The sequence below is a fragment of the Lactuca virosa genome, chromosome 8, assembly GCF_052849685.1.
Source record: "Lactuca virosa cultivar CGN04683 chromosome 8, Lactuca_virosa_CGN04683_v6, whole genome shotgun sequence".
Taxonomy (NCBI): Eukaryota; Viridiplantae; Streptophyta; class Magnoliopsida; order Asterales; family Asteraceae; genus Lactuca; species Lactuca virosa.
In genome coordinates, this window is record NC_136433.1 from 115,462,484 (window position 1) to 115,481,600 (window position 19,117).

Sequence of the window (19,117 nt, forward strand, 5' to 3'; positions counted from 1 at the left end):
GGTTGCATTGAAACTTGTAATGATTATCAAATTGATTAATACCTTGTGCTTTTAACCAAAACTCAACATTTTTTGTACTTTGGGACCTTATTCTGTGCAAAAATATTCTAAAGTGTTTTTAAAACATGTTTATAAATATGGGACCGTATGTTTTTTTCAAACTAAAACTCTAAACTTGATTTATCAAAAATCAAATGATTTTTGAAAGGTGTTTTAAAACTACATGGACGAGAGGTGTTTCAATTAGTGAATAAACATTGTTTCGTGGAGATCTCCATGTAAGAACACAAGTTTCGTGCATACTTAGTATATTGGTAATGAATGTTAGACTACAAAACTCATAATTATGTGAATGGTAGTGGATTTTCATCTAAACTTACCAAATCCAAAGTATGATTGTTTTTAAAGTTTTAAAATCATTATCCATGCCAGTATTCTAATTTGGCTCATTGCAAGCGGTCATAAGAGGTTTAAAAGTATGAGAAATAAGGTTTTTTTAGAAAAGATGTGCAAGCTAATAATTTAGTGGGGCTTAAAGATGATGTGTTTAGAGTAAGTGGTCAAAGATTGATGCAATATGGATGGGGGAGGTGAAGTGTATGTGATATTGATATGGTAGGGATGGTAGTATACAATAGGGTTTAGTTGGTTTAGAGTTTTTACATGGTTGACATGGGATGGGACTCGATGGTGGAAAGACGGGTTAGAGGTATTCTGGTGGGGACAACATGTTATGGTACTGTAACGTCCCATTTTCACAACCAAATTTTTTTTGTTTTATTAAGGTAAAACTTCGTAGTATAAAATCCATATTCAGAAAATTGTTCCAATTTACATTTGTTAAAAATCAGAGTAATATAATAACACAAAATCTTCATTGCTTTTGATAAATGTGTACAGTCACTCCTTCGCTTTCTCACGATAACCGACATAACCTTAAAACATAAATAACCGGGTAAGCACAAAGCTTAGTGAGTTCCCCCAAAATACCCCATACAACAAACATACTAGCGTACATATCGGATCCATAATCATCAGATTGGATTACCCTGGGTATGTTGGTCTGCCACCTCAACCCAACCGCTCTTACCAAGCCTTCGTGCCTACGACATTCAGCCAACCCGCACTTGGTCTCTTGGCTTACAGCACACAGCAGCACCGCCTCAACCTCATCCGCTGCCATATGTTGACATATAACAATCAAGGATCAAGTAGGCACATAAATACAAACAATTATCAATCATACAACTCACTACTGCCTACTAGACTCCTCACAACACACTACTCCACTACCAGTTAACCTCCATGGAATGCGTAACCATAAGTACCCAGAGGTGAGATAGCCACCCGAACAGATGAACCTACTCTAGAGCCCCAACCAAACAAGGAACAGGAAAGAAAGCCTAGATCAAGAGTTCTCAAGCTATCCTACATAACTACATACAACCCATAGGGCACTCCACTAGACGATAACCAGCCTACTGATACTCTAACCAATATACCCGGGAAATCTCCATGGAGCTGATCGAGTCGAGGTATTGGATGTGTTCTTCGTTGCCGTTAGCGAGCCCCAATGTGATTCCTGTTACACTCATAAACGAGATCGTTAGATTCGCCCCATGACTTACGTCCCGGGAGCGGCCTCCGACGGTCAAGTTAGTATCGATACGAAATGAGGTCGGGTCCTTCGAGTGGAAGGAACTCGATTGTATGTAGAGAGAGAGAGAGAGAGAGTTGGAACTTACTTATTGTGTGTTCTGAGAGGTCTATTTATACATAGTTGAATGTACCTTTTCTTGGAGAAGAAGCTCAACAGCTGGATATGAGAAGGTTGAGGTGACTGGTGTACTTTTCGCCTTAGACAGGAGCAAACCGAAAATGGTCGAACTGTCAGGGAATGGCCAAACCATAGGTAAATGGCCGAACCATATGGAAATGACCAAACCGTCTGGAAATGGCTGAACCATAGGGAAATGGACAAACTGTCATTAAATGGCCGAACCATAGGGAAACGGCCGAACCGTCGGAAAATGGCCGAATTGTCAGGAAATGGCCTGTGATATATATATATATATATATATATATATATATATCAACAAACAACATCCTATACACAAGGATACATAACCAACACTCCAAGGAATGCATAACCATATGCACCCAAAGGTGAGATAGACACTAAAACAGATGATCTTACTTTAAAGCCACAACCAAACAAGGAGCAGGAAATAAATCCTAGATCAAGAGTCATCAGCCTATCCTACGTGACTACATACAATCCCTATAACATCCTTTTACTAAATTATAACCAAAATTAGTGGGTTGGCATTGGTTCCTTCGACCTACAGATACAGTGAGGAAAACTCACCCGAAATGAAGAACCTAGAAACATTGCGACGCGCTTCCCTTTCTGCACTGCTTGCTCCCATGAGTCGTCTAGCACCAAAACATGGCAGAATCTTAATCAATAACCCAAATCCTTCAAGTTTGACCCAAAGTAAACTGGTCAAAAGTCAACAATCAACGGTTAACGAAAGCCAACTGTTAATTTCCCCTCACGACATGACTATCTATAGCTCACGACGTGAGCCACCAATAGACAAAATAACCGAGTCTCATGATCTTCACGACGTGACAGGCATAGCCTCACGTCGTGAGATCAATCTGAATGACATTTTGATACATAAACTTCTTAATCCATTAAGCCTTCATTCCATCTTCTCCAGAAGGCTTCCTAACACCCCAAAGACCATAAAAATCGATGCTTTAAGGTTTTGCATGTCCAATGAAAAACTTGAGCTCAAACTAGGGCATTTATGAAGAAAACGATATCAAAACCTCAAGCATGAGCTCAAACATCATCCAAACTTCAGATCCATCACATATAATTACCAAGGGACTCTAAGGACCCATAAAGTTGATAACTTTATGGAGTCCCAACACTCCAACTCATCTAACCATGGATAAACATGCATAAAACCTTAGATCTAGCAACAAGGAGTCAAAAAAGTTAGAATCGTGGTTACTCATAATGGTCCATAATGTTGCTAGGAGATGTAAATGAAGCTTCCAAGATGAAACTATGCTCCAATGGTGATCTCTTCTTCTTCTTCAAGCCAGAAAAATACCACCAAAAGCTAAAAAAATCACAAGAAGAGGCTAGGGTTAGGGTTTTTCTGTGTTTGAGGACGAAGGAGGCTGTTAAGGAACCCTAAAAATGAAGTTTATGGGGTTTAAATACGAAGGAAACCCTAAAAGATCATGGGATTGGGTTGCAGCGCATCTTACATCGTGAGCTCCTATGGCTCACGTCGTGAGCTCAGTTTAAATCAGCAGTTTTTTCATTTAATCTCTTTTCACGTCGTGGCCTCTCTATGGTCACGTTGTGACACCTAGTTTTACCCAAGAACCATGGCTTTGACTCCTTGAAGCCCTAAACCAATCCATTCTGGAAACTGGGTGTTACAGGTACACTAGTGGTGTTGGATCAAAAGGTGTTCTTCATGTTCTCAACAAACAGATAATCAAACAAAATAACAACATAATTCATTCAAAACTATAAAACTTATGATTAAACCACGAATCATGATTCTTTCTATTAATAACACAATTTTCTTTGGGTGTGATTGTCTTTCTGCTACCAAAACATGCACAAGAGGGACCAAAAATCCATGTTCATCGTGGTTCTTTTCCTTTATCCAAAGAAACATGTGTTGATGATGGAAGAGACGTATAGGGCCCACTGAGGGACAAGCTCTGTTCACCCCCTTCTCAAAATTATTTGAAGAACAATCTTCTCATCCCTTTCTTACCTGATGATTTGGCATTGACAATGATTAAATAAGCTTGAATTAACAATATTTTCCTTGTTAATGTTATTGTTAAAGATCCCACTCATGTAAAAATTGAGGAACATAGGCAACACTTTGGCATTAACAAGGAGCAACTAGGCTCAAATTAACAATTTGTTCGCCTCCCTTTGTTTGCAAGGAACAGGCAGATGTTAGTGCCCTCAGTGCGTGTAATTGTTCGTGTGTCATTAAATTGTTGTTTTCTAGTAGCGACCTCAGAATCAATTCCAACATTCTACTTCAAGTCGTAAATTCACATAATTTATTTTGAACTATATCTTTTGATTATCTAGACTGGCAACAATTTAGAACTGTCGCTGTTTGATTTTGTTTTTGTTGAGAAGATTGTTAATCAAAAAGATGTGGGGGGGGGGGGGGGGGGTTAGCATATTTCATTTGAAAATTGAATTTCAGATGGTTAATAGAGATGATAAACAAAGATCATTAATAGTTGCATAATATTGTTAATTTAATCATAGTACTGATATCGATTCGAGACTACCCCCACATCGATCTTTAACAGCTTCCACCAGACTTTACCTTAAGTTTTATGTTTATACATTTGGCTCAGGGCTTAGGCATCAATTTCCATGACTTTGGCATTAACTATCACTTTTAGATAAATAATGATTTGGCAGCCAAGTTGGTAGAGAAAACTTAGTCAACACTGATGTAGCAACAACATGGGTTATTATGTGACATGGTAGCTTGGAATTTTTTTAACAAGTTAGTGTTTTAATGGTAAAAATATTGATGTTAGGATAAAACTATTAAAATTATCTAAATTTCAAGGCTTTTATGTCATAGTGATAGTTGGTCCTGACTGTTGGTTCTAGACTAATTGAGTACAACAATTTACATAGGTTTGGCTCATCCGATATATCCACTCGACCGTAATTTCGGTTAAACCATGGTGTATTATTAGGTTTTATGCAGAAAAGTCTCATTATTTTGGAAATTTTTTGACAAAGTCTTAAATCTTTTTTTCCTTGAACAGAAAATTCCCGATTATTTAACATTTTGTCACAATTAACGAAAAAAAATCATTTTTTGTATTTTAGCAGAAAATGATAGATTATGTGATTTTTCCAAAATAATGAGATTTTTCTACATAAAACTTGCGTATTATTAATATAAATATTAGTAATATAAATAATATTAACAGTACTTGATTTGACTAAGCGAGTTGACCCGGTTTAACTTGTCGATTTGACTAAGCGAGTTGACTCGGTTTAGTTTGTGGATTCGGCCTGACTTCCGACTCTTGCTTGTCGGTTCAGTTTGTCTTTACCGACTCAGGCTTGTCGGTCCGGCCTACCTAATTCGATATTTTTAAGAATCAACCTTTAAGAACATATATGACATATGTTATAAGTTTATCATCGAATAAAATACTTTTTTTTTTGAAAGGCTATTTGAAGAAAATACCCTATTACCTAATATAAAACTTGGTTTAATTAATAACTAAATTGATTATAATGTATTATCATATATATATATATATATATATATATATATATATATATATATATATATATATATATTGAACGGCAAATCTACAGTACTCCTAAACTACTCCTAATACCACCTATGTCTCCAATGAGACTTGAACCCTCAACATCTAGGAGGGAGGGCAACACCCGGTACCGTTGGGCTAGAAGCCCATATATATATATATATATATATATATATATATATATATATATATATATATATATATATATATATATATATATATATATATATATATATATATAGGCCTAGGTTATTTTATTCAAAGTAATTATTGTGTTATTGTATGCATAAATATAGGCCAATCATTTTACTTATTTTAAGAAATGGATTAATATATATTATTGAATTAAAAATAATCGAAAAATATCATCTAGTTTAACTAGAAGGGTATTTTAGTCAATTAACATAGATTTAATAAAGGAAAATTGCATTTTTAAGGGATCATAGATTCTATTAATTTTAAAAATCCGATTTTAAGAATTATAATTATTTTAATTCGGACATTCTGACAGAATATGTTTATGAGTATATTCAAAATTAAAAATATTCTTGAACCATAAATAATAAAAATATTGTTGAACCTATTTCTTGATCATGAATTTAAAAACTTCTTGCAGAATAACAAATTCTTGAACAATCACTAGAAGAATAAAAACAAAAATACATTATTTCTTATAGAATACGGGTAAAACTTGTTAATAATTACATTTATTGTTAAAGAATAAAACTTAAAAAACAATCAAAACCGGAAAGAAAACATCAAAATCTAACAACGACTAATACATTCTAAAAGAATATTGTGGTCCGTTTCAATTTTGTGGTCCGTTCTTCAAGCATCAACTTCTGTGATTCCAACAGAATTGGAATTCGTCATTCCATTCCAACAGAATTGGAATTCGTGATTCCATTCCAATAGAATTGGAATCTCACCAATATCATCCATTGAATCAAGAGAGCAAACAACCCATTATGAATTAGTAGATGACGAAAAAGAGATCTTGAACGATCAGCCATTGTCATTCACCAAGCTTTTAACTTATGCAGATGCACTGGATTACACTCTAATGGCTCTTGCATCCTTGGGCTCCATCATCCATGGGCTTGCTTTCATCCTCCTTCATTAGCAAAAGGAGTATCAAACCTCCTTTGTTCTTCCCTCTCCTTCTCCTATCAAAAATCAAAGCCAAACACATCAGTGGATCGTTTTTTTTACCTGCTTTCATCCTCCTTCATTAGCTTTTGTCAAAACAAAAAGAAAAGAGTGAACAAGAAACGACAAGGCACTTACCTGTTATCGATTCAGAGCAACACCTCTCGCACATCTGTTTTTCTCCCGTCGAGCAGCTGCCACCGAACCCCTTACCGAAGCTGTTGTGGCTTATCGTCCAACCCCACGCACCTTTCTCTTCCCCCTCGCTTCTCACTCCCTTTCCCCAACCCCATAGAAGCGTCTCTGCTTCTTTCCCCTTCCTCTTCTTCGGCCTAAGTCGAACCCTGGAGGCCATCACCGACTGCGAATCGATAAGATCAGCAGCCATCGGACCTCCTTCCTTCGCATCTCACAGCCAGCGAAGAACAGTTGAACCTTCGTTGATTCTACACGTCATCGATGCTTCGGCCTTGTCAAGCCCCGGAGACGGCGATAGCGTCGCAGCAGGTGAATGGGGCGAAGGAGAAGGAGGGGTTTCTGATTCCTTCGATCTTGTTCCCTTTCGATCGAATCCGTAAGGTTTTACAAAGTGACGTCGATGGTAATTAAAAGGGAATAAATTATGTTAAAATCAACTAGCATAATTATAGGAAATTATTTAGGGAAATTGTTTATAAAATTACCTAATTACCCTTATTTATTTATTTAATTATTTATTTATATTTTAAATTTTGATTGGCCAACATTTATGCATACAATAACACAATACTTAGTTTAAACAAATGAACCTAGCTCTCTCTCTCTCTCTCTCTATATATATATATATATATATATATATATATATATATATATATATATATATATATATATATATATATATATATATATATATATATATATATATATATATCTTTAAATGTAGCTCTTTAGAAAAAACATATTTAATGAAAATTAATGTAACAAGGATGCATACCGTGGCTGGTCGATAACAATCAATAAAAAGCATCCGACGGCTGCAAAACGTGCTCGACATTTAACGGACGGTTCTTAGTAAGTTGAGTGCCGTTTTTTTTCTTGAGGTTCAAACTTTTATACCCCTTAACTTTTAACGTTAACAGAAACCGTCACTGACCGTTAACTCCGGCTAAGGTTTTAAATGCGTTTTACCCATTAACTCCGGCTAACGTCGTTAAACGGCGACGTCAGTCATCCATTATATTCGTTAGAATACAAACCAAAATTTATACGTTTTCTGTTCTCTTTCTCTCTCTCCCCTTCTCTCTATATCTCGATCTTTCAACGGGCAAAGGTTTCTCCTTTCGAAACGAAAACCATCTCTCTCTACTGATGGTTTCTATTGGGCTTTGAGAGGGGTTCTTCGTTAGCTTCACTTCTCTGCTATCAACGGTATGTTTAATTTAGTTTATGTGAATGGATTATTAGTCAAAACTCATGTAACTTTCAAGACGTTTTTACCTGTATCAATTCGTCGACTCTTCTCTTCTCCTTCTGTTTGATGAATCGCTTCCTGCTTGTTGATTTCAACTAGTTCTGTTTCTTTGGATTTTTGTTCTATAGGGTTTTTGTGTGGTTGAATTGTGATTGTTTGAATCGTTTTTATAGAAAGTGGAATTGAATTGGGTTTGGCCAGTTACTTCATCTTTGATCTGATTTGTCTTTACTTCTTAGATCTGATTCTATCTAGTCGATATTTATTGTTGAAAACTAAAGGAGTTTTTATGGTAATTAGGGATTCTGATATATCCGTTGCGAGGGTTTTAGTTTTATTACAATTAATTGTTCCTGTACTTTTAAAGGATTGTATCTACGAAGAAATATATATATATATATATATATATATATATATATATATATATATATATATATATATATATATATATATATGGGGAAGGTGGAGTTGGAGGAACGATGCCTTGAGAACAAGCAATCGGCAGCTGCTTCTAGCTCATCCATCTCTGAAGGTAGTAGCGGCATTGTCTTGCCAAAATCCCCACGAACTTCTAGTCCAACTGCTACATCTCCACCTCATCGGTATGCTTCTGTTGATTTACTTTAATGTTGATGCATGGTTTATGCACTTGCATTATAGTGTACCCATTGAATATCAGATTTATCATATCTGAAATTGAACTCCTTCTGAAGATATATATGAAAATGATATGATATATGACTTACAACTTACCATTCGTGTCTAGTATGGTAATATTATTACAGAAGGATGCAAAAACATTGAAAGAACTTTTATCACTATGTGAGATATATAGTCAATTAGCCTATGTTTATTTATTCTTTGTCTGTTTTAATTTCATCTTTGAATTGGTACTACCGTTTGGTTTCTTGCACTAAGAATATGATTTGGAATTATAGAAGGACAAGTGGACCTATCAGAAGAGCAAAAGGGGGATGGACCCCAGAGGAGGTATGTAGTTTGTTTGATCTTTGTGCAATATGGTGGCGTTTAACATGCAAAATTTTGTAAAAAAATTATGTTTTATGAAGTTTCTGTGGTTTTTTACAGGATGAGACTCTAAAAAAAGCTGTTGGTGTTTTCAAGGGCAAATGCTGGAAGAAAATAGGTGTGAGACTCTTTATTTTATGTTTCCAGTAGCGTCTAATGTTAATTTATGCTTAGAATGTTACATAGATTTATTAGAGCTCTTTATAACATAAAAGGATTCTTAATATACCCTAATGTTGATAATTTTGGGGGTTCACTTAAGAATGTTGCTGTTTTGCAGCTGAATATTTTCCTGATAGATCAGAAGTCCAGTGTTTGCATCGGTGGCAAAAGGTTCTTAATCCAGAACTTATTAAAGGTCCATGGACTCAAGAGGTTTGCACCTAATTTGATTTATACTTTTTTATGCATATATTCTTTGAAACAATTGATTAAAAAAGTATCTTGGCCTCTGTTTTCTGGCTGCAGGAGGATGAAAAAATTGTTGAACTTGTAAAAAGATATGGGCCCACAAAATGGTCTCTGATTGCAAAGTCTCTCCCAGGTCGTATTGGGAAACAGTGTCGCGAAAGGTATAATGAAAGAATTACATTCTTGAATGTATTTTTCCTGACTTTCTTTACAAAAATTGTTTAAATTTGTAATCTTTCAGGTGGCATAATCATTTGAATCCAGATATAAAAAAGGATGCTTGGACCCTTCAAGAGGAATTAGCCCTCATGAATGCACATCGTGTGCATGGGAACAAATGGGCTGAAATAGCAAAGGCATTGCCTGGGAGGTGATTCCTTATAAAATTTACACTTTACACCTTATAGTTTTACCAAAGCACATTCCTTTACAAAGTTCTTGTTCCCTTGTAGGACTGATAATGCAATAAAGAATCATTGGAATAGTTCTTTAAAGAAAAAGTTAGATTTTTATTTAGCCACTGGAAACCTTCCAACTGTTTCCAAGAACGATGGAGACATGAGCAAAACAAGTTCAACCGGAAAACTGATAACTTGTTCGGTTACAACCGCCAGGTCATCACCGGGACCCGCAGAACAACGCAAGGTAGAACCAGATTCCATGGATGATGATAATAACATAGAATGCTCAACCCCTTCACAAGACATAGACGCCTCATCAACTTTTCTCCAATCCGGATCCACTGATTCCGAAGCCGTTGGAATCAGGTCACACCCTTCAAAGATTGATCTAAGTCACCTTAGTCGGAATCTTGTTCCAAAGTTCGAGAGTTGCAGTACGATTCCGATTCCGATGCCAGTCCGGGATGGAATCAATCAGGAGACGTTAAATGCGACTCCGATTCAATCCGTGATTCCGACGTATGGTTCTTTGTATTACGAGCCACCACAAATTGGAAGTTTCATGCCAACGGAATTGGGTGTTCTTTATATGCCATGGAATTCCCGTGACTACAATTCAATTCCAATGATATCACCTCGGTGTTCTTCAACTCCGCCTTACGCCGACAAGTGTGGTGGTGGCGGCTTACATGGTCAAACCCCGGAATCAATCTTGAAAATTGCCGCCAAGAGTTTTCCAAATACGCCCTCGATATTAAGAAAGAGAAAAGATCAGTCATCTCTTTCGTTTCACAAGATTCCGAAGGGTGATGATGTGGCAAGGGTTTTGAGCGCTGATAATTCAAGGAAAGGTAACAATGATTTGGAGGAATCGGAATCGGAATCACATGGTGTAGGTACTGTTAATACGACATATAATGCATCCCCCCCTTACCGATTAAGGTATAAACGAAAGTCAACTTCAAAGTCAGTGGAAAAACAGCTTGAGTTCAGATTTGATGAGGAGTTGTGTAAAAGTGAAACAAGATCTGCAGATTTGGGTGTGAAAGACAACTCTATGACCAATGCCTGTTCGAATGCATCATAACATGTAAGTTTCTTTTGAGGACTTTGTCTAAATACTCCATGTTCACTATCAATCTTTTACTTGTGATTTTGTTGCAAACTAACTGTTAATACTTGTAAAATGCAAAATAAAGACTAAATTTTGTTGAAATGAGAGTGTTTAGATGATTTCAGATGGTTATTTTGCAACAAGACTACTATGCTGTTTAATTTGCAAATGAAGTTACAAATATGGCTGTTAAAAGAACTTGCTCTGTTGTTTTTGTTTTGTTGAAGTTATGCAGCTATTTTTAGATGATATGTATTTGGTGTAGAGCCATATATTATTTATAGGATCTTGTGAGAACCAATCTAGGCCGTCGTATAGTGAAGATCAATGGCTGAAAAAACACGGTGGCGTTTTTATAAATAGTGTGCACAATAACTACACTGATTCCCACTACAACGAGGGAAGAGGGATGTTAGATGTAGACAACCATACCTCCATCCTAAATAGAAGATAATCAAATAAAAGAAAACTTACTAGAATTAGGATTAAAAGAAATCGACATAAATAAGTAAATATATACTAACATGCACATAACATAAGATTCTCCCACTTCCTCCTAAGTTTGCCTTTCCTCCTTGCTCCATATACCATAATAACATTGTCCACCCTCTTACCAAAGTTGTTGGTTGCCATCCTTTGGACATGCAGAAACCACCTCAATCTTCCTTTCCTCAATTTTACCATTGTTGATTACCACATTTGGTATCCCATCCAAAATAGTTTTACTGCAAGCCCATGAGAGTGTATCGTCATTTTTAGAGCTTCCATCTTTCTCTGATGTGCCTTCTTTATCGGTCAAGCATTCGGAACAATAGAATATAGCATTCAAAGGCGTCTGACAATCGTCAAGCTCTTGACATGGATTCGAATCGATTCTTTGTGACGCATGTTTCAAACTGCAACTTGGCTTCTAACACACTCTCCCATAATTTCATGTCTAATAAATTGATAGTTGTTGCAACTTTTGACAACACCACCTTTGTTCTTATAAATTGGTATCATATAACTAAGTTTACGTTCATCAATCAATTGCAATCCTGCCTCTACCAATAGGGATTTGGTCCGGGCCTACAACTTTGTCCCTAACCATCCCTGTAATGCCCTCTTCACTTCCTCATTCTTAAGCAATCATTTAACATGTGTCGTCGCCCTTTATTGTCCTCCACGTCCCTGTCCCCTTCGTGCACTCTTGCTTTAGAGTATTAAAGTAAGCACTCCATCTCCTTTTAATATCACCGCCTTTCACTCATGGTTAAAGTTCACTTATTTAATATGCACTTCCATTTTAGTAAAAAGTAGAACAGTCATGCAATATTTAAGCAACTTACCTCCAATGGCAGATTCACATAGTATTCAACCAAAGCATGTATTACTAGCTGTTAATTAGGTAGGTAACACTGCCAAATGCTACTAAATATATCCATACATAGATACACACATACAGCATACATGATACATGTGTCAATATGCAGATACATCATTGCATGTGCATGCATCTATGCATGTGTCAATATGCACAGATACATCCATGCATACATGATAATATGATCAACAAGGTAGCAAGTTTCTCTCTAGCCTTTCAATTATGAAGTCTATGCTATAACAAGTCTTTTGTTTTTGTTGTTCTTGATTGCTTTTATCGTTTCTGATTATGTTTGTTTTGTTCAATTTTAGATATTATTGGATCACTCTTGAACTTCTGAAATTGTCTACAAAGGATTGCTGCCACGTTGTACTTAAGGAGGGATGCTCTCAAACACATATCTCATCTTGCACAAAGCAATTAAAGAGATCTTAGATCTCCGCAAATATTACCAAGACTGAATGCTTCAAAATAGAGAAAAATATATTTAATGATCTTTTTTTTTTTTTTTGAAGAGCAGATTGGAATTTAGGTAGCTTAAAGAGGTTTTGATGAGTCACAAAGACTTGTGGTTAGATTAGCTACCCATGCCACTTTTTTAGTAAGATTTAAGATTTTGAAAATGTGTTCATGTACAACAAAGGTTCATCAAAATGTGAAAAGTTATGGTGAGGCCATGTTTTGTGATGTGTTGTTTGGTATTTAGGGAATATGACACCATTGGCAATTATGCATATACACATATGAAATTCTTTGCTTTTATAATCACTCAACAGTCTTTCAATATTATTTGCAGTTCACCACAATTTTTAAAGTTGGTTTGAACATATGATATATAAACTTGGTTTTTTTTTTTTTTTTATCTTTGACTATTAACACCAGGACGATACTCTCCAATACCTAGCAGGTCCTGCAAACAAAAAGAATAGAACTATTTTTTTTATTCCGAAATTGACCCCGAAAGTAGCAAGAAGGAGAAATAGAAATCCACCTGGCATGCTTTATTTTTTGCCCTGGTTTCAGCAGTGCTTGGAACATCATGATTTGGTTTCATAAATTTCTTCTCACGTCTTTCACATGATCCCCATCCATCAGAGAACCTACCCCCTCTACATTATAATCAATATTAACAAAAAATAGCAACCAACTTTTCAATTTTAATAAACAAAAACTCAAGGAAACATACTGCATGTGTGCCCGAACTATGAATTCAGCACGCTGCACATTATGATTATCATCAAATTCTATACTCTTTTCTTTAATTTCATATGATATGTTGAAATAAAACGATATCTTTCTCCACCCTGTTTTGTTTTTTTTCCATGTAGATGAGTTAGCAACATTATGAGGACTTAAATAAATTAGGAGGTGGAAACTAATTAATTTTTACCAGATTTTTTGATGAAAGGGTTCCCAGAGATCATAGTATAGTCGCCCTTCTCTAAAATCTGCAAAGATGTCAATTTCTGTTACAACAATACACCAATACACTAAATGCCACTAAAAGTAATAGTGATAAGCAACATGAGTAGGAAAGTTACTACTTTATTTAATGTAGTCTTTTGCAACCCCCAAACCACGAATTTAGGGATCACGTGCAACAAGAAAGTGGGAATGATGCATTTGTCACTCAAGGCTTTAATGGGTTGGAACAATGTACACTCTTACCTTTTGTTATTTTGTTTCCTAGATTTACCATCAAATGCTTTTTGTTTTCTGTTGATGGATAAGATGTGATAATAAGTTACCCCTTGCAAAACTTCCTTGGTTGGATCTTCTGTATAAGTTGCAAGCTTTACTGTTCTTGTGGAACAATGTGAGTAAGATGTACACTTTTACTTTTGAGGTTGACATTATACCCTTTTCACTACATTTGACGATTTTTTCATATACAAATTGAAGCAAAAAAAGGTACTAATCATAGTACTCTTTTACACTTTTATGTAAGGTATTAACTTTTTCAGTTATCACAGCTCTTATAGAATGTATATCAGGTTACCAACATGAAAACTAGTTCACCCTACATCAACTCTAAAAAAAAACTATTTCATGTTTTGGAACCGAATGGAATATTTTTATATGAATATGTATATGAAGCAATAACCAAAACAAACCAAAAACGAGAGGAAGGTTATTATAATATGTACCTACCGCCATAGCAGCATTCTGATATTCTTTGAAGAGAGCAACTGTAGGAAATCGACCAGACAAGCTATGTGTCATCACCGAGCAATCGGAGGAACAATCTACAGGACTTTGAATCTGAGACTCCGAACAATACGAGGATGGCGTGGTAGGCGTGCGCTGCACGTGCTTCACCATAACAAGAGGAGCGGGAGGAGAAGTTGTTTCACAGAGAGAAAACCTGGCGATCTTATTCTTCGGGGGTCGGTCGATGGAACTCTCCACTTGCAATACCTCTCCGTCGGTCATTGAGTGACCTCTAGGTTTTGTGTTGCTGGATGACGGGGATGGAGAGGTGACTTTCGAGATGATCGGAAATGTGATTTTGGGAGAATGAAATCGACTACTATTATTGTTTTGAGGTTTGAGAGGTTTGGAGGCGGAGGGCAGAGACGACAAGGCGGCAGCAGAGTCAATTAAGGCCCACAGAGCTTCGTCGTCGAGGTCGTTGTCATCTAGGGTTTGGCATATCGGAGAGGTCATCTCTCGGAGACGGAAGAGAGAACTCTGTAGCAAAAGCCCGCCACCTGAGAATTCAAAATTTTCAAACTTGGACGCATCCTTCCGTTTGACATAAACTATAGTCAAAATTGCAAAAATGTCCCTGTGGTATGTCAAAACTAGCATGTTTGGACCAAAACGGTTTGGGCTAGCATTAAATGGTCCAAAAGTTTTATTTTCTTGCAAGTTTGGTCCAATTTTGTTTGAATTTTTTTGTAAAGACGATTTTGCCCTTATTATTTAATTTTTCATTTTTGTTTTATTACCATCAATTTAAAAACAATTAAAATAAACAAAAATAAATTCTCTCTCTCTCTCTCTCTCTCTCTCTCTCTCTCTCTCTCTCTCTCTCTCTCTCTCTCTCTCTCTCTCTCTCTCTTCAACATGGAAACATAACCATTGTTAACAAGGGTTCGGTTTTGTCTGGGTTTTCTACTTTAAAATAGCTTCATAACTCATCCTTGATTGTTAGAGATGAGGGGGGGGGTGGTATTGACAGGCCCTTCAACTGGCTTTTCACAAACAAACAAGTAACAGAGCAAGGAATTAACAGAGATTAGGCAAATGTTTTTCTGTGCTCACTTCAACAGAGGATACAATCAACGTACACATTGCCTGGAATTTAAAGAAAGGAAATTGCAGAAAAATAGGAACTACCAGCTACTTGCTAAAGACCAGGGGCATATCTGTCACGTGGCCTTGAATTATTCTTCCTACTCAATTTTAAACATGCAACAAATTAATTAAAAGACTTCTGAATTATTTTAACACTTTCCCCCTTAATTCAGAAGTTGGTGATTTCCTTCACTCCAATCAGCTCTCTCATTTCTTCATGCTTCACTCTTGCCATTGTCTTTGTGAGAATGTACGCTTTCTGCTTCGTGCCACACACATGACTTACTATTATCTCCCCATTTCAACACATTCTCTAATAAAGTGATACCTTATGTCGATGTGTTTGCTACGTCCATGGAACACCGGGTTCTTCATCAATTCAAGAGCTGAGCGGTTATCAACAAACAGAGCTACAGGTGGCACTTTTTGCCCAGTTATTTCAGTGAGAAGTATCCGAAGCCAAATACCTTGGCAAGCTGCCATGGTTGTTGCCATAAACTCTGTTTCACAAGAAGACAAAGCTACACTGCATTGCTTTTGTGAGGCCCATGTCACTAGATTGCCATTCATGTAGAATGTTGTCCCACCTGTGCTCTTTCCATCATTCATATCTTTTCCAAAATCACTGTCAGAGTACCCTGTGATAATAACTCTGCTTTCTCCTTTGGTATAAGTCAAACCATAGTTGAGAGTGCTCTTTATGTATCTAAGTATCCCTTTTACTGCTTGTAGATGTTTGACAGTTGGTCTCTCCATAAACCGACTAACTACCCCTACTGTGAATGAGAGGTCAGGGCGTGTATGTGTGAGATACCTGAGTGCACCAACAATGCTTCTGTAGTCAGTGGGATCAACCAATTCTCCTTCTTCATCCTTAGTCAATTTCAGCTTATGTTCCATTGGACATCTTGTGGCATTGCAATCCATCATTCGAGTTTTGTTTAGGATGTTCTTAGCGTAGGCTTCTTGCTTGAGTGTTATTCCAGCATCATGTTGATTGACTTTAATTCCTAGATAGTATGTTAACAAACCAAGATCACTCATTTCGAACTTAACTCTCATCTCATACATGAATTCTTTCACGTCATCAGGGCAACTACCAGTGACCAGCAAATCATCAACATAAACACCTATTATCAAGATCCTTCCTTGTCTCTTTCTTGTGTATACCGAGTACTCTAGAGAACATCTCATGAATCCCAGCCTCTTCAAGTATTGGTCTAGACAAGCATTCCATGCTCTGGGTGCTTGTTTTAGTCCATACAGGGCCTTTGAGAGTTTGTAAACTTTGCCTACTTCATTCCCTTTTTCGAAGCCTTCAGGTTGCATTACATACACTTCATCTTCTAGACTTCCATTCAAGAAAGCCGATTTCACATCAAGGTGATGTATCCACCATCCACTCGAGCCTGCAAGGGCTAAGATTATTCGAATCGTCTTAATTCTTGCCACCGGAGCAAAAACTTCATCATAATCGACCCTCTGTTTCTGCACATAACCTTTTGCCACAATTCTCGCCTTATACTTCAAAATTTTCCCATTTAGGTCTCTTTTCACCTTGTAGACCCACTTTAACCCAATTGCTTTTCGTCCTTTTGGAAGATCAACCAGCTTCTAAGTGTTATTCTTTTCGATTGAGGTCAACTCTTCTTTCATTGCATTGACCCATTCAGTCTTCTCTTTTGCTTCTCGATATGAGCTAGGTTCTTCTTCATCTTGGACCATTAACAGCTCTTCAGGGAGTTCGATTTCTTCATTTTGATCGTACATGTCTGTGAGAAGTCAGTGTCGTTTTGGGGCTCCTCCGCCTGTAGAGCTTAAAGTTGTGCTTGGTGTTCCGACTTGCGCACTGATAGATTATTTTATTTCCTTATTTTTATTAGTTTATTATAGTATTTTTAGCTCTTTTTATTAGTATTGCATTGTATATTCTTTATTTTTCTTTATCATGGATCGTATCGGGGACTTTCTATGTTGCATGAGGTATTTTACAGGGTTTTGGAGCTTGTTGCGGTTATGGATTAGCTTGGAAATGGGCTTTGTGGGCTTACGAGGCATTATTGGGCTTTGCGGATCCATTAAAGGAGATTTGGGCTTAAAAAGGCTAAAGACTTGGATGAAGTGGGCTTGTGAAGATGGGTCATGGATTGTTATTTTGGGCTTGGAGCATCCATATTTGAAGCTAAAAGATGATTGGTTAATTTGAATCATGTGGGATATGGAGGGGGCCAAGGGAATATTTGGTAGTGGGATGGTTAGTGGAGAAAAAAATGAGCCAATAGCATTCCAGCAACACTTGCGCGGGTGGAATCTCCGTCGCGCGGGTACCCGCGCAACTGCCCAGATTTGGGCATTTTGGTCATTTGGCTTGCCATTACCTTGGGGGATTGGATCTATCAGCCATCACTTCGATTTTACACCATTGGAGACCAGAAGAAGGCGATTTTGGAGCTTGAGACTCATTTCTTTTCATCTTTCCAAGTTATTGGTAGTTTCTTTATGCAATTATACTTTTGTGATTGTTATTCTATTGCCATGAATGGCTAAATTCTCTGTTTTGGTTAGCCTTGGCTAAGACCTTTAAATGTTTGTGGGGTTTTTGAAGGATTCATGTTTATTTATCATTTATCTTATGTCTATGATTCTAGTTCATATTTCCTATGCTTGTTTAATGCTTTGATCATGAGCTTGGTACTTGAATAAGCAATTGTTGGTTTATTTCTTTGGTTTAGCATTGAATCATTGAATTTACTTAGAACAAGGGCTTTATGATGGTAGAAATCATCTCTAGCTTATGAATCATAACTCCTTTATGGATGTGTAGCATTGACATCCTCTAAGAATTGAGGATTCCTTCATTCTTAAGGCTAATCAACTTCTTGGGTTCAATTGCTTCAATTGGATCTTTGATTTTGATTAAGAAGGTGTGTTGTGGGCTTCCCCAACCTCCATACTACCTATGAGGAATCTTGGCATATCATGCTTCATGATTGCTATAACCAATTTGGGATGAATGATAAGCTTCATGTTGAATCCTAATGATAAACACACAAATGTTCATTGTGTTGAATTGCCTTGGTTAACCAATTCTCTCCAATATTTGAGCAACTCATCATCTTGCTTAATTGCAAGCTTTTTAGTTATTCAAGTCTTTTAGTTTTCAAGAAATCACAACACCCCCCCCCCCTTTTAGTTTAATTGTAGTTAGTTAGTTTATTTACACTAGTTCTATTGGATTGCTTTGGTGATTGAATACAACCATTTCCCCGAGGATCGATACCCCTTTTTACCATTATATTACGTTTTATTGCAAACAAAGGGTGAAATTTGCTTGGTCGACTTGACATTCCACCAAGTTTTGGCGTCGTTGTCGGGGAAATTGGTTATTGTTAGTTGATTGTTTATGCCTAGGTCTACAAGAACCGGTGAACTACTCTACAATCCGGAGATTGCAAAAGAAGCAAAAAGGTTGAAATAGTTAGCCAAACAAGCAAAGCAACAACAACTAGTTCAAGCTTCTTCCTCTTCTCTAC

At 36.7% G+C, this 19,117-nt stretch overlaps 2 protein-coding genes across 2 annotated transcripts; one reads left to right on the forward strand and one right to left on the reverse strand.

Annotated features, from left to right (window-relative positions):
- The first annotated feature begins 7,776 nt into the window (after positions 1-7,776).
- Positions 7,777-12,971, forward strand: LOC145129323 (transcription factor MYB3R-3-like). The gene is made up of 9 exons (XM_079064021.1): positions 7,777-7,923; positions 8,334-8,568; positions 8,905-8,956; positions 9,056-9,113; positions 9,276-9,370; positions 9,464-9,567; positions 9,648-9,776; positions 9,859-10,897; positions 12,596-12,971. The coding sequence occupies exons 2-8, from the start codon at positions 8,420-8,422 to the stop codon at positions 10,892-10,894; spliced, it is 1,623 nt and encodes a 540-aa protein (XP_078920147.1). The 5' UTR covers positions 7,777-7,923; positions 8,334-8,419; the 3' UTR covers positions 10,895-10,897; positions 12,596-12,971.
- Positions 12,972-13,028: 57 nt separating this feature from the next.
- LOC145129324 (peptide transporter family protein) lies at positions 13,029-15,035 on the reverse strand. The gene is made up of 5 exons (XM_079064022.1): positions 14,436-15,035; positions 13,675-13,732; positions 13,471-13,588; positions 13,276-13,393; positions 13,029-13,194 (listed from the first exon to the last, which is right to left on the reverse strand). Exons 1-5 carry the CDS (start codon positions 14,949-14,951, stop codon positions 13,144-13,146), a joined length of 861 nt encoding a protein of 286 aa, XP_078920148.1. The 5' UTR covers positions 14,952-15,035; the 3' UTR covers positions 13,029-13,143.
- Positions 15,036-19,117: the final 4,082 nt, after the last annotated feature.

What these genes read in the sequence shown, in the direction of transcription:
- LOC145129324 (XM_079064022.1), bottom strand. Translation starts at nt 14,951, where the DNA reads ATGACCTCTCCGATATGCCAAACCCTAGATGACAACGACCTCGACGAC. An exon ending in ATAGTTCGGGCACACATGCA is followed by an intron (nt 13,394 to 13,470) that starts GTATGTTTCCTT and finishes ATTATAATGTAG; the next exon opens with AGGGGGTAGGTTCTCTGATG. An exon ending in CAAAAAATAAAGCATGCCAG is followed by an intron (nt 13,195 to 13,275) that starts GTGGATTTCTAT and finishes TTTTGTTTGCAG; the next exon opens with GACCTGCTAGGTATTGGAGA.
- LOC145129323 (XM_079064021.1), top strand. Translation starts at nt 8,420, where the DNA reads ATGGGGAAGGTGGAGTTGGAGGAACGATGCCTTGAGAACAAGCAATCG. An exon ending in AAGGTCCATGGACTCAAGAG is followed by an intron (nt 9,371 to 9,463) that starts GTTTGCACCTAA and finishes TTCTGGCTGCAG; the next exon opens with GAGGATGAAAAAATTGTTGA. An exon ending in GCAAAGGCATTGCCTGGGAG is followed by an intron (nt 9,777 to 9,858) that starts GTGATTCCTTAT and finishes GTTCCCTTGTAG; the next exon opens with GACTGATAATGCAATAAAGA.